This window comes from Enoplosus armatus, chromosome 19, assembly GCF_043641665.1.
Source record: "Enoplosus armatus isolate fEnoArm2 chromosome 19, fEnoArm2.hap1, whole genome shotgun sequence".
In the NCBI taxonomy this organism is placed as follows: Eukaryota; Metazoa; Chordata; class Actinopteri; order Centrarchiformes; family Enoplosidae; genus Enoplosus; species Enoplosus armatus.
Genome location: NC_092198.1, coordinates 8,918,764 through 8,930,948, shown reverse-complemented (window position 1 = coordinate 8,930,948; position 12,185 = coordinate 8,918,764). Strand labels below are relative to the sequence as shown.

General features: G+C 42.0%; 2 protein-coding genes across 3 annotated transcripts; one reads left to right on the top strand and one right to left on the bottom strand.

Moving 5' to 3' along the window:
• Window positions 1-5,869: 5,869 nt before the first annotated feature.
• Window positions 5,870-9,373, bottom strand: mgat2 (alpha-1,6-mannosyl-glycoprotein 2-beta-N-acetylglucosaminyltransferase). 2 transcript variants are annotated; one of them, XM_070926015.1, is made up of 2 exons: window positions 9,258-9,373; window positions 5,870-7,715 (listed from the first exon to the last, which is right to left on the bottom strand). In XM_070926015.1, exon 2 carries the CDS (start codon window positions 7,457-7,459, stop codon window positions 6,047-6,049), a length of 1,413 nt encoding a protein of 470 aa, XP_070782116.1. In that variant the 5' UTR covers window positions 7,460-7,715; window positions 9,258-9,373; the 3' UTR covers window positions 5,870-6,046. The 2 variants fall into 2 exon arrangements, with proteins under 2 accessions (XP_070782116.1, XP_070782118.1); XM_070926017.1 differs by lacking the exon at window positions 9,258-9,373 and having other exon boundaries at window positions 5,870-7,392; window positions 7,607-7,625.
• A 1,135-nt stretch (window positions 9,374-10,508) lies between these two features.
• rps29 (ribosomal protein S29) lies at window positions 10,509-11,695 on the top strand. The gene is made up of 3 exons (XM_070925891.1): window positions 10,509-10,593; window positions 11,107-11,206; window positions 11,578-11,695. The coding sequence occupies exons 1-3, from the start codon at window positions 10,532-10,534 to the stop codon at window positions 11,584-11,586; spliced, it is 171 nt and encodes a 56-aa protein (XP_070781992.1). The 5' UTR covers window positions 10,509-10,531; the 3' UTR covers window positions 11,587-11,695.
• Window positions 11,696-12,185: the final 490 nt, after the last annotated feature.

Sequence of the window (12,185 nt, the reverse complement as noted above, 5' to 3'; positions counted from 1 at the left end):
TGCTTGAGGTGAGCGTGTTTTTACAAGCACCCACGTAGGAAGACTTGAGGATTTTAACAGTGGGAGCCTTTTCCTCCATGTGACGCCTATTAAAACAGCTTTGACAGATCACATGTTCCATTTGTGTTACTTTATTATATACTTGTCTTCATTGTCGTGAGTGTGATCACTTGTACACCTTATGTACCTTCATGCTTCTATCCACTTGAGGCCAGACTCTGCACACAACATGAATTCATCAGGTCTCCTGCTGACAGAATGGACAACCAAACACTCACGTCATGTACCACTTCCATTACAGTAGCATTTATCTCAGTCAGTGTAAGCTAGCAGAAGATTTCTCCTGCAATTCTATTACAAGAGACAGTAGAAAGATTTTGCATAAGACTTGTGAGATAATACTGGTATTAAATCAGATCTGGCATAATCACCATTAGGAATCAATGGAATGGAAATACTGGCCTACTGCTGATCCACTCAACCGCACAGAGCTCCTAAACATACCATGTGAAGTATATTCTACAGTATGTAGCTCATCAACAGGAGCTGGATATACACTATATTGCCAAAAGTATTCACTCACCCATCCAAATAATTGAAATCAGGTGTTCCAATCACTTCCATGGCCACAGGCGTATAAAATCATGCACCAAGGCATGCAGACTGTTTCTACAAACATTTGTCGCTCTCAGGAGCTCGTAAAATGACGGAGCGGGGTCAGCGGATGCTGAGGCGCATAGTGCGCAGAGGTCGCCAACTTTCTGCAGAGTCAATCGCTACAGACCTCCAAACTTGATGTGGCCTTCAGATTAGTTCAAGAACAGTGCGTAGAGAGCTTCATGCAATGGGTTTCCATGGCCGAGCAGCTGCATCCAAGCCATACATCACCAAGTGCAATGCAAAGCGTCGGATGCAGTGGTGTAAAGCACGCCGTCACTGGACTCTAGAGCAGTGGAGACGCGTTCTCTGGAGTGACGAATCGCGGTTGCCAGGAGAACGATACTTGTCTGACTGCATTGTGCCAAGTGTAAAGTTTGGTGGAGGGGGGATTATGGTGTGGGGTTGTTTTTCAGGAGCTGGGCTTGGCCCCTTAGTTCCAGTGAAAGGAACTCTGAATGCTTCAGCATACCAAGAGATTTTGGACAATTCCATGCTCCCAACTTTGTGGGAACAGTTTGGGGATGGTCCCTTGGGGATTCCCATAAACTCACTCCTAAACCTTGTGGAAAGCCTTCCCAGAAGAGTTGAAGCTGTTACAGCTGCAAAGGGTGGACCGACATCATATTAAACCCTATGGATTAAGAATGGGATGTCACTTAAGTTCATATGCGAGTCAAGGCAGGTGAGCCAATACTTTTGGCAATATAGTGTATATCACAATGTGTTAATCCTGAGTCAGTTCTGCCATGGAAACCAGTGTAAACCCAGGTGAGTTTGTCACACTAGGAGGCATTAAAGGCCCTTCCACACGCCATCTTCTTAGACCTCCCTTTGTTACGTGAGGTATTAAAGCAAATGTATTAAAGACCCCACACAGATGTTGTCACGTATTCTGTTTGATTAGACGCCTGCTCACGTTGAAGTTGGGTGGAGCTATGTTGGTACAAGGAGGTCACCAAAATCCATAAACTAATAAAATAAGGTAAAGGCAGTCATTTGTCCCACCTGAACAGGTGAAGAGCGAGGAAGCTGACTGGAGACTGAGGGAGATGTCAGTCCAGCACAGTTGGTACAAGCCTGCACAGTCCTGAGGAGAGGTCTAATCAGGCATAATAAATACTTGTGTGGATTGACCAAGGCTGTGTAGGTAGGGCCTTTAATAAAAATGGTAAAGGTGCTATACGTACAACAAACAGGAGAGTGATAAAGACATCGAGATGCCTTTTCTCCCCCATCAAACATTTTGACATGTCACAATAGGAGAATCACAGGCGTAAATTAGCAATGGTTGAATTCCATTTAGCTGTGGATTTTATCAATGTAGGCCGACAGCTGTATGCAACGTACACTCAAAAATGTCGACCCACTTCAAATGAATAAGGGTTTTACAAGCTCTGTCTGCAATGTAGTCGATAACAAATAAGGGAAATTATTTTTATTAACAAAATTGTTATAAATTTGCACATAAATGTACCTCTTACTATTTGTACCTGTTAACCAATTTCAAGTTTTTGGCACATTTGGGTTACAGTTGGCCAGTAGGTGGCAGTATTGCTCAGCTTGAGAATTTCTCATAACCATGAAGTGAACTTGCATTTGATAAAAGCCATCTCTCGATCAAAAGGGGAAGACATAGTCTATATGTATATATATCCATATATATATATCCTGTTGTCTCTCTCTCTCTCTCTCTCTCTCTTTACAAATGTATTCCTACTACTTCCTCCTACTACTTCATAAATATTTGATATTCCAAGTGGGGAATAAAACTGCTCCTCCATAATTTATGAGTCACTTTTAGAAGAAATACGAGCACTCACAGCCATTAAAGCAGCGGCCTGTGGCATCACGGTGAGGGAAGGGGGTGGGGGGTGTGATCAGCAAGCTGGAGAGGCCCGATCATCCTGTCAGGGGTGTCAATCAGCACATGACGGACTCTGACTGACTGACTGACTGATCCCCCCCTAAGCTGCACACAGGTATCAATCAGGATTGGTGCTTTGTGAGGTGTTTCACATAAAAACATCACACTCACTATAATATATGCACTCTTATGTTGTTTTCTGTCTCCTAACTGCATATGTTGTCAACCTCATGTATTCATTATATACAAACCCAACCCTTTAATCTATCTGGCCATTTGAATAGCAATCAAAACACTGTAGCATACACTAAGAGACTGGAAAACAGCTACATTTATCTTGCATCCTCAGGGAAATAGCTCCCACTTGATAGGAATTCAATAGATTGAGAAAGAATCCCATTCCGTCTGTAAGGTCCTGCTTTAATCATCTTCTCAGTGATGCAATTCCCTCGTCTGCATGCCTCTATATATTGACCCAGAGTTTTGTTTACCTAGCAGTGTGAGCAACGGCTATGAATGATTAATATGGGCTCACAGAGCTATAGGCCTGAAGAATGAGCTGCAGACGATGAGTCGCAAAAACTTGACAGTTTGAGAAAAAAAATGAACGCATACAATTAAGTTTGCAAAATGACGTGTGCCCTCTAGTTATGTCAGTGGTGGATTTCCTTTGAACAAACGGGTCTGGTCAGATTATGGAAGTGGTCAAATTAACCTACTTTTCCCCACAAATTCCACAGGGATGTTTATTCAGCCCATTGTTAAGACCTGTAGTGAGTTCAGAAATGAGGGAATGAGTTATGTTAGGAAGGAATCCAAGCTCCTTCTTTAAAATGGCTGTATTGGCATTTGGCATATGGAGAGCTTGGACCTCACTGTATAGGAAATTTTCAGCCAAGCATCATGTTGATTAAATAAAATTAGATAACCATCTGCGTGTCTGGGGATTAGGGAGAGGACTAAACATAGGTACAAGGTATTAAAACCTACTGCTAACCTTCAGGAGGTGCTAATAAAGTAATTACACACTAAACTCTTTAAACCCACAAGAACTGCTCTTCTGGCTACTTGGGGGCAGCAGAAACAAGCTGTGAATACAACACTGACATATAAGTTGATACAGTGAACTTGTTAGCAAACACTTGCCACTAACTAGTACATTTGTTTAGTGTATTTAAATACAACATTCACTCTTCTTTTAGCTCTGTTTATGGTATCCACTAACTCCTGAACAAAATATCATACTCTTTAGCTGCTAAATGCTCCACTGTTGCTAACTTTGCCATGCTGAGCAGGTAGCACACGGCCGATTTTGAAGCTTTTTTTGCTCGCAGGAAGCTAGCAGCTAGCTTTTCAGCTAACATATGCCTGCCGACAATGATGCTGAGAGCGGTGAGAGTGAACCAAAAACAATACACTAAAACGCTCCATTGAGCTGAGGGGAACTGCAGAGTTGGATGATAATTCTCCGCAAATTCATCACTAGAAATGACTCTACACATTAATTTGATGCTTAACTCAAAAATAGAAACCACTTATGGTTTGGAAGATTCAAGGTTCATGATTTACTCCCTATGAGGACTGTAGTCCTAGGACAGCTTATTACTCCACATGTGAGTGTTGGGGAAGAGGACACACTTTCTACTTTTACAATAATTAATTCAGAGGAATGATTAGCCCTGTGGCTACCTCAAGGCACATCACAAGTCAATTATTACATTTAAATTGTAACAGACCGTAGGTTATCTTTTCATACAGCCCTAATAAAAATAGTTCCTATATTTATCTTATACTGACTTTCAACTGAATTTGGCATTTTTATGCTTCAATTTTTCTTCAGGTCATTGGCCAATCTGTCCTCTTATGTTCTCTGATTGTCTTGTTTCAGCGTAAAAGTGTGTTATCTACCTAAAGGTTTTCTGATTAATAGGCTCTGCAGATAACTGGGCCATTGAAAGATTTCATGCACAAAGAGTGTTTTTCCTTTTCATTCTTGCCCTCAAATATTGAACTAAGTGGAGCGCTTTCAAAGGCAACAGTACATTACAGTTTCAGGGGCTCCAGTATCACTTCCCCATTAGTCACCAAGAATCCAGAGCACAGTGCCACTTCCTCCTATTCTCAATTCTATTCTAAGCCGTGTTTCCCTTGAGATGTGGGCCCAATAATTGGGCCTCCACCATGGGAGCAGCTGCAGTTTGCTAGTCACATGACCTCAGCACAACAGTCCCAGTCACATGTCCTCACACTGCATTAGGAATTAAAGTTCACACATAGGAAATAAAGTGAGACTTTTTACCCTGCAGATATTGTGAGGTCTGTTAGGCACAGAGGAAGCTTTGTTAGGCTTCATCACTGTTTCTCGGCCTTGAACGTTTGTCTTACTGAACAGCTGTGCTAAGAATATATGCCTTACATTTAGCATGTCATATTTAATTCATGCACGTTTAGGAATTTTATGTTGAGTGTCGGAAAGGCCTCCAGCAGAGTCTGCCGGAGGATGTATTTAATATGAACTGTACGGAGAGTCCAGTCAGCAATAACTTTGCAGTTATTCCAGATTTTGAACAGTGTGCAGAACTGATTGTTAAACATTGCCGGAGGGGGTGAGGGGGGAATCAATGCAGCTTCAGAGAAAGCCACAGAGCTTGGGCCTCAGCGGAAACCATCGATACTGAGCTGTGGTCTAAGCATTTAAAATGTAAATGCATCTTCAATGGCAACACCACGAGAGAGGAAGTTCTATCTGTGTCTTGGGAACTCTCCAGGTGCATCGTGTGCATTTACCTGTGAAATCAAAATCTCTGCACAAAGACACAGGTGACACCTGAAGTATTAAGCTGGACAGTGATGCATTGCAACAAAATAAAATTCACGCCCTGCCCTGACCGCACACTCCCTCTGTCAAACATGGCTTGGCAAAAAAAACCCACTGTAGTTTCCACTATGTGTCCTATCATGCAAGTATCACCAGCATATTTATTAATGCTGCGTACTTGAGGTTACATCCTTTCTGCAGTCACAGTGTGCTCTAGAAACCTGTTGAAAATAAGCTAAGTGGGAGATTATTTAAATGGAACAAGGTGTCTCAAAGGATGTCTTTTGATCTCAGCAAATTTATGTGATATAAATATCTTCAAATTAATTATGCATGCACAGTGGGATTGCTAAATCCACAGATTCACCAAATTCATGACTGCCAAGATAAACCACATGAACATTTTTGGTAAAGTAACCAATCTGAAAGCCTGGTTAGAGAAAACACAACAATATATTGTTTAGTATATTATTGTTAATTACAACTTACAAAACAAAGCAGACTTGCCAGGAATCACTTAAATAATTCGATGTAAAGACATATTTGTGTTAAAGATGCCAAAAATCCAACATTCGTCTTTATTTGGAACAGTCCAATAAAACAGGCAATATGAAGAATAGTCCATAAAGATTTACTTTTAAAAGGCTTTTTTTCTTTATAGAGGATGCAAAAGAGACAATAATATATAATAGTAGCAATTAAGGTCACTGTAATCGAACATAACTCTTGCAGAGTTCATGGTCCCTGATATCTCCCCAGCCCCCGTTTTTCACATGTGGGGCCACACCTCCAGCCCCGTTGGCTGGCAGTCTCTTTGCTATCAGGAGGTTCTTTGGGAACAGCTGGTTCCCGCTGCTCTGTAGGATGTTTTCTATCTTGGTTTTCTGGCTGATCGGCATGCAGGAAGCCTTCTTGTGGTGCATGCCACAGTCTCCGGCGTGGAAAATGCGTGGCGCCTCACTCACCATGACCTTCCAGTAGGAGGGCAGGCAGGACACAGTCAGGTGTTGTAAGGACCAGTCCCAGTTGTAGTCATCATAGGTGCAGAACGTGTCAGTGCATTGGATGAGCTTCTGGTACGTCTCTCTGCTCAGAGCCATCCCCATGTTGTGCTCAGTGGACTTCCAGGCCTTCACCTCCACCTTATTTGCTTTGCTGGAGTAGCCGATGTGGCTGTAGCTCCCCAGCGAGAGGATGTCGCAGTCAGTGCACTGCTCCCTTTTGAGAGCTGACATCAGCTTTAAGAGATGGATAAAGTCCGGGGACAAGAAGTGGTCCTCCTCAATCAGTAGGACCAGGCCCTTATGGTCCTTCAAAACCTTGAGTCTGTCCCATACAAAGTGCAGCTTCCACCACCAGTGGTGCTTGGTCTGGGAGAACTTTGCCTCACGGTAGTGGCCGAACGAGTCAGGGTACTCTGCGTTGATGCAACCCAGCTTTAAGGCGTCTTTTTTGGGAATGTCTCGGGGGCAGTCCCTGGGGTCGTGTCCAGGGAACTCCTGGGGGTACAGCTGGATGCTGAAGGGGAAGAAAATCTGAAGTACCTGACAAAAGTCAACAGAGGCCACCACTTTATTTATCTCAGGGGACCAGAAGTCATGGCTGAATATCAGCAGTATGCCCTCCACACCTCTGGCCTTCCGCAAACTGTCCAATAATAGCTTAAGGTAGTCTGGTCGGTTATGGACCTGAACCACCACAACCAGATCGTCCTTCTGTCGCGCCGCCTTAAACTTTTCCTCATTTTTTATTGTCTGGTCAAAGTTGAGCTGGAAAACAATGCCACGGTAGACTAAAGTGGTGTTATCTACCTCTGGCTTGGGTATCTTCTCCTTGTCCTTTGCTTTTTCCTGGTGTGTGTCATTTGCTTGTATAATAATAGGAGGTGGAACAGGTGCCCTGCTGACTGCAGGTGTGGCTTGCACCTGGATATGATTGTTGTTGATGCTACTGCTGCTACTGCTAACGCTGCTGCTTCTCCTCACCGTCTCCACTTCCTTGGGGGGAGATCCACCGTCGTTCTTCTTCTGCCTTCCGCTGCTCCAGAAAGCTAGGCCACAGATGACAACCACCACAGTCAGTATCACCACCTTCCTCTTGTAGATTCGGAATCTCATGATAGGGGGTCAGCCTCTTGCGAAGGGAGAGAAGTTGATTGCAGTGAAACAAAAAGCACAGGCTTGCAGTTGTGATGGCGTGCTTTGCAAAGGGAGCAAGCTTGATTAAAAAGAAGCTGTTATGAGGCTAATTGTTGGCAAAATGACCTGTTGTTGTAAACATGGATCCCGCTGGAATGTCATTGATGGTGGATGAATATTCCATAAGGCATGACGGTTGCTGGGAGGCAGCAGGGTAGCAGTGTGCATGAACCACCTAAATGAAAAATAAACCAGTAAATAAAGTTAGGTGCATCATGGCAGTTAGGGCTGAGCAATATGGTTGAAATCACTATCACAATCTCAACAATAATTTCCTATACCAATGCGTAGTATATATCACAATATGGCAATGTGGTATGCAAAAAAATTATAAGAGTCCTTAAATGTCTCGTTTTGTCCAATCAACAGTCATGACCAGAAGATATTACATTTAAAATAATATAAATCAAAGAAAATAAGCAAATCCTAATTTTTCAGAAGCTGGAACTATCAAATGCTTGGCATTTTTGTTTGGAAAAAGAATGTATATAGTTTTCTATGTATCGACAAGTCAAGTAAGTGTTTCAGTTCCACAACTGAGCAAACTCTATTTGCTGATGAAGACCTTGAGATGCGGTGGAAAGCGATGGAACAAGCTACTGAGCGGGTGCGGCTAAAAGTAACTTTGAGAACTAAATTTTGTTGGGTTTTTTCAGACAGTATAATGATAACATACGATTATTTTATTATCGCCCAGCTCTAATGGAAGCACACCTACAACAATTGCAATGATTTCATTTCACACAACGGGACACTGGTCAGTATGGAAAAGTATCACCAAAATACACAAATATGGTTTAATACATGCTTCACTCTGCCTGGTGCTTATTCCTCCGTTTCTCATCTTTAGTTATATCATCAGTTGATTATTGCTCCATGCTTGTATACATTTCCCTCTGTATAAATCGTTCCTTAACTGCATTATCAATATTGATTGGCCCTTGCTGCTCAGATCTGCTGAACAAACCTCCATCTTTTATTTGTTATTAAATCAGCGGTCTCGTTGGCTTCCTACACCCTTTCATCTGCCTTCTCCTCAACTACATGGTCACTGTGTGGCACTAACACTGCCTGGCTTAGGCATTTGATAACGTTACCTATTGAAGTCTGATAATATTTATGAATACATTCCTGGTAGTAAACATGTCCTATACTCTAATGGCAGTAGTTTATGGCTGATGAAATGGCAAAGCTATCTAACCTATATACTTCATACGGTTGCAATGTGTATGTCCCTACACGGCTTCTCCATGTTCAATGGTTTCCATGCAGATGCAGCTTGCAAATAAAGTGCTGCTGTTTTTTATCCCCTGTGTTTCTTTTACTATACCCTGAACCGCTTTAATCTACACAAGGTCTGGGTCTAACGTTACCGTGTTTCCTTCCTCGTGCAAATATGCAATGTTTCACTTGAAGCCTACTAACCGTTAGTTTTTCTGTCCTGAATTGGTCGCTATCAGGCACACCGAGCCAGCGACAGCTTTCATCGATTTTAACACAAGACACCGTAGCCGTTATTCCACCGACTGAAACGAAATGCCCCCGTAGCGACTGAAAACAACAGTTGGCGTTGCAGCCTCGCTCCTTTATGACAGCGAGCATCCTGAAAAAATGCTAACAGTAAGTTAGCAGCGGCTTCAGCTAGCAACTTACAAGCAGCCCGTCCAGACCAAACCTCGTCAACAACAGCGTCCATGGCGGTATTTACACTGCTTACCTAAAACTGGAGCAGCCGTGCGGTCCTTTCAGCGAGAAACATCAGTATGGTGGGGTCCCATTCTCCTCCATACCTTCCAGCAGGATGCATGGAAACGCAACTATCAGCTAGCTGTGAAAATCCCAAATACGGAACCACTGCCTGCCGCTGTCCCACAATGCACTGGTCCAGCGGGGGGCACCCAAGACACCCTAAATATAATGTATCCCTGCTGCTGACAGCCAGTCTTCGGTTCATCATAGGAAGAGATAGGTTTACTATACCTTTAAGTACTTCACAAGTTCATACCCAGGCTTGATATATACATATATACATTTAAACGGAAAATCCACCCTAAAACTGACGTTGTGCTCTTCCAGTAATAATATAATAACAAGATGGAAACCTGAGCACCAGTACTTTAAATTATATAATACAGTTGTATTTGAATATAGGGCTTGCAGCTGTGAATGAGAAAATATATCCTAGTTAAATCACCATGGGTGCTGTCACAGTGATATACTGTAGGAGTTGTTCCATTACTCACTGTCTTTGGAGCAGCTCCAGGTGTTGTCTTATTAATTTACAGCAGTAGTTTTTTTTTTAAATCCTTCACAACAACAATATAGGTAGAAAACATCTGTTGTTCTTTGGAAAATTATTCATCTAAGTTCTGTCATGATACACACAAGTTATTAAAAATGTGGATTTTGTCAGGACAATTTTAAATATTGTGATTTTTTTAGCAGCTTTTTTTCAAAGTGGTACAAAAACAAATAAGAAATGTGAACAGATAATGTATGTGCCCATAATTGTGTGTTTGTGGAAGGTAAGTCACTTACATTGTTTTTTATTGTTAATACATTTTAACATGGTGATTTTCACTAAATTCTGATGATTAGCTTTTAAAAATATATTTTGCTAAATATTACAGAAATGTGCAAAAATAGGGTCAACACTGTTGTGTGTGTGTGTGTGTGTGTGAAAAATCAAATTAATTCTCATATTTAATCCTCATACTTACATATGTCCAAAGTAGGCCTTTTCTTTGTTCCCAGTTGTGATACAAACAGCTTCATGTCATGAATTCTTGTTCACTTAGATGCCTCCACTCATCACTGCCAGGTTTAACTGTAGCGCCACAAGCGGGCTGTCCCGCTACATGCCGCAGTATCCTCTACCACCAGGAGGCGCCATACAACAACTCCACAGCCGGAAACACGGCATCCGAAAGCTTCATTTGCGCACGCGCGTCCCTCCTTCTTCCTTTCCGACGCTCGAGCGAAAGAGACAAGATGGGACATCAGCAGCTCTACTGGAGTCACCCAAGAAAATTCGGACAGGGATCCCGATCCTGGTCAGTGTTTCCTTTAATGTGTCAGTTTTCGATATGTGTGCGAAACCGAGTCAGTTTCAAGGTGTTTGTGGGTCCCAGTACCTCAGAATTTATCACCAAACGTGCACCGCATGGAAGCTGCTCCTGAGCTAATATGGCGCTGGAATATGCGCCCCGCTAACTTGATAGCACTAGCATTGTGTTCAGTTAGCCGCTCACTGTTTTTGAAACGAAACTACATATTGAATCTCCAGAAAACCGATAACATGTTCACATAGGAGTTCTGGAGTTGGTTAGAATGTGTTCTTTCATTGTAGTAATAAAAGCCGTTTGGTATTGGAAGTAATTGGAGTATATAGTGTTAGCCGTGATGCTCAGAACTGCATACCAAGTGATGACCGACTGTGAGTATGTGTTTAACTTCCGCACCCGTAGTTGTTATGAATGAACGGGGGCTAAAATCACATTTTACACTTTTGTGTAAAGATAAGCGGATTGACGCCTTTATTAACCTATTTTCTCCTTTTATTCCAGCCGGGTATGCTCGAACAGACACGGTCTGATCCGTAAATACGGGCTCAACATGTGCCGCCAGTGCTTCAGGCAGTACGCTAAAGACATCGGCTTCGTCAAGGCAAGTAGTATTGTCTCTTTCAGCTCAGTTACTTGGTGATGAGAATACACAACCTGTCACAGCATAACGTTAGTTTACAACCAAGTCCAGGCCCTTTTGTAAACAACGTCTCTGTTGTTGAATGCTGGTGAAGCACGGCCACAACACATGTACAAATACATAGGTTTCTTATGTTTTAACTTACATTTTAAGCTAAGTTTTTATGTAGGAAATTAGCTTTTTATGAGTGGTTGTTTTGTAGCATGGATTAAGCATCCTTACCTCAGTAATACACCCATAGTTTAGTTTTCAGTTTGCCAGACGTGGAGTGCCATAATGCTGACTGCATATTTCACTTTAACTAATGGTTTGATTATTTTATTTCCCCACAGCTGGACTAAATGTCTTGCGCTGACGCGTCCTCAGATGGGTGAAGTGATCTCTGGAAGGGCCAGCCAAGATGGGATAATTCAGCACTGCAAATAAATGTGTTTTTTTGTCCAAGCTAAATATATTGTGTTTTTATTTATGCATCGCTTCCTACATATTATGCAAGACAAGGTTTGTTAGTAACATGCAGGAAAGATGAGAAACAAAGTCTAGATGTAAACATCAGTCTAAACATAAACGATACATTACAAGTACATGTGTGTTCGTCACTCTCAAACCAAGTCTTACTACACAAACTAAATAAGCATTCTGTGCTGTACAACATATGTTTACATCATAAATATCTGAACAGAGATAACATGCTGATTATTGAGCACATCCCTTGAATTGGGAATATACTTGTGACGTAAATTATGAATTAATTGTACCTTACTCTACCAGATAATCGCTTTCTGACTGCTGGTTTAATACAGTTTTACAAACGTCCCCACATAGTGTTTAGAAAGATCTTGTTTTCTAATGTTTAGAGCACTTGGTACTTGGCTTATATATGGAGTACAATTGTACACAATTTATCTGGTTAATCCCATCCGATCATCTGAAAGGTACA

Bases quoted from the DNA above. Each gene is read 5' to 3' on its own strand.
- mgat2 (XM_070926015.1), bottom strand. From the start codon at position 7,459: ATGAGATTCCGAATCTACAAGAGGAAGGTGGTGATACTGACTGTGGTG.
- rps29 (XM_070925891.1), top strand. From the start codon at position 10,532: ATGGGACATCAGCAGCTCTACTGGAGTCACCCAAGAAAATTCGGACAG. The intron at 10,594-11,106 runs GTCAGTGTTTCC...CTTTTATTCCAG, and splicing joins GGACAGGGATCCCGATCCTG to CCGGGTATGCTCGAACAGAC.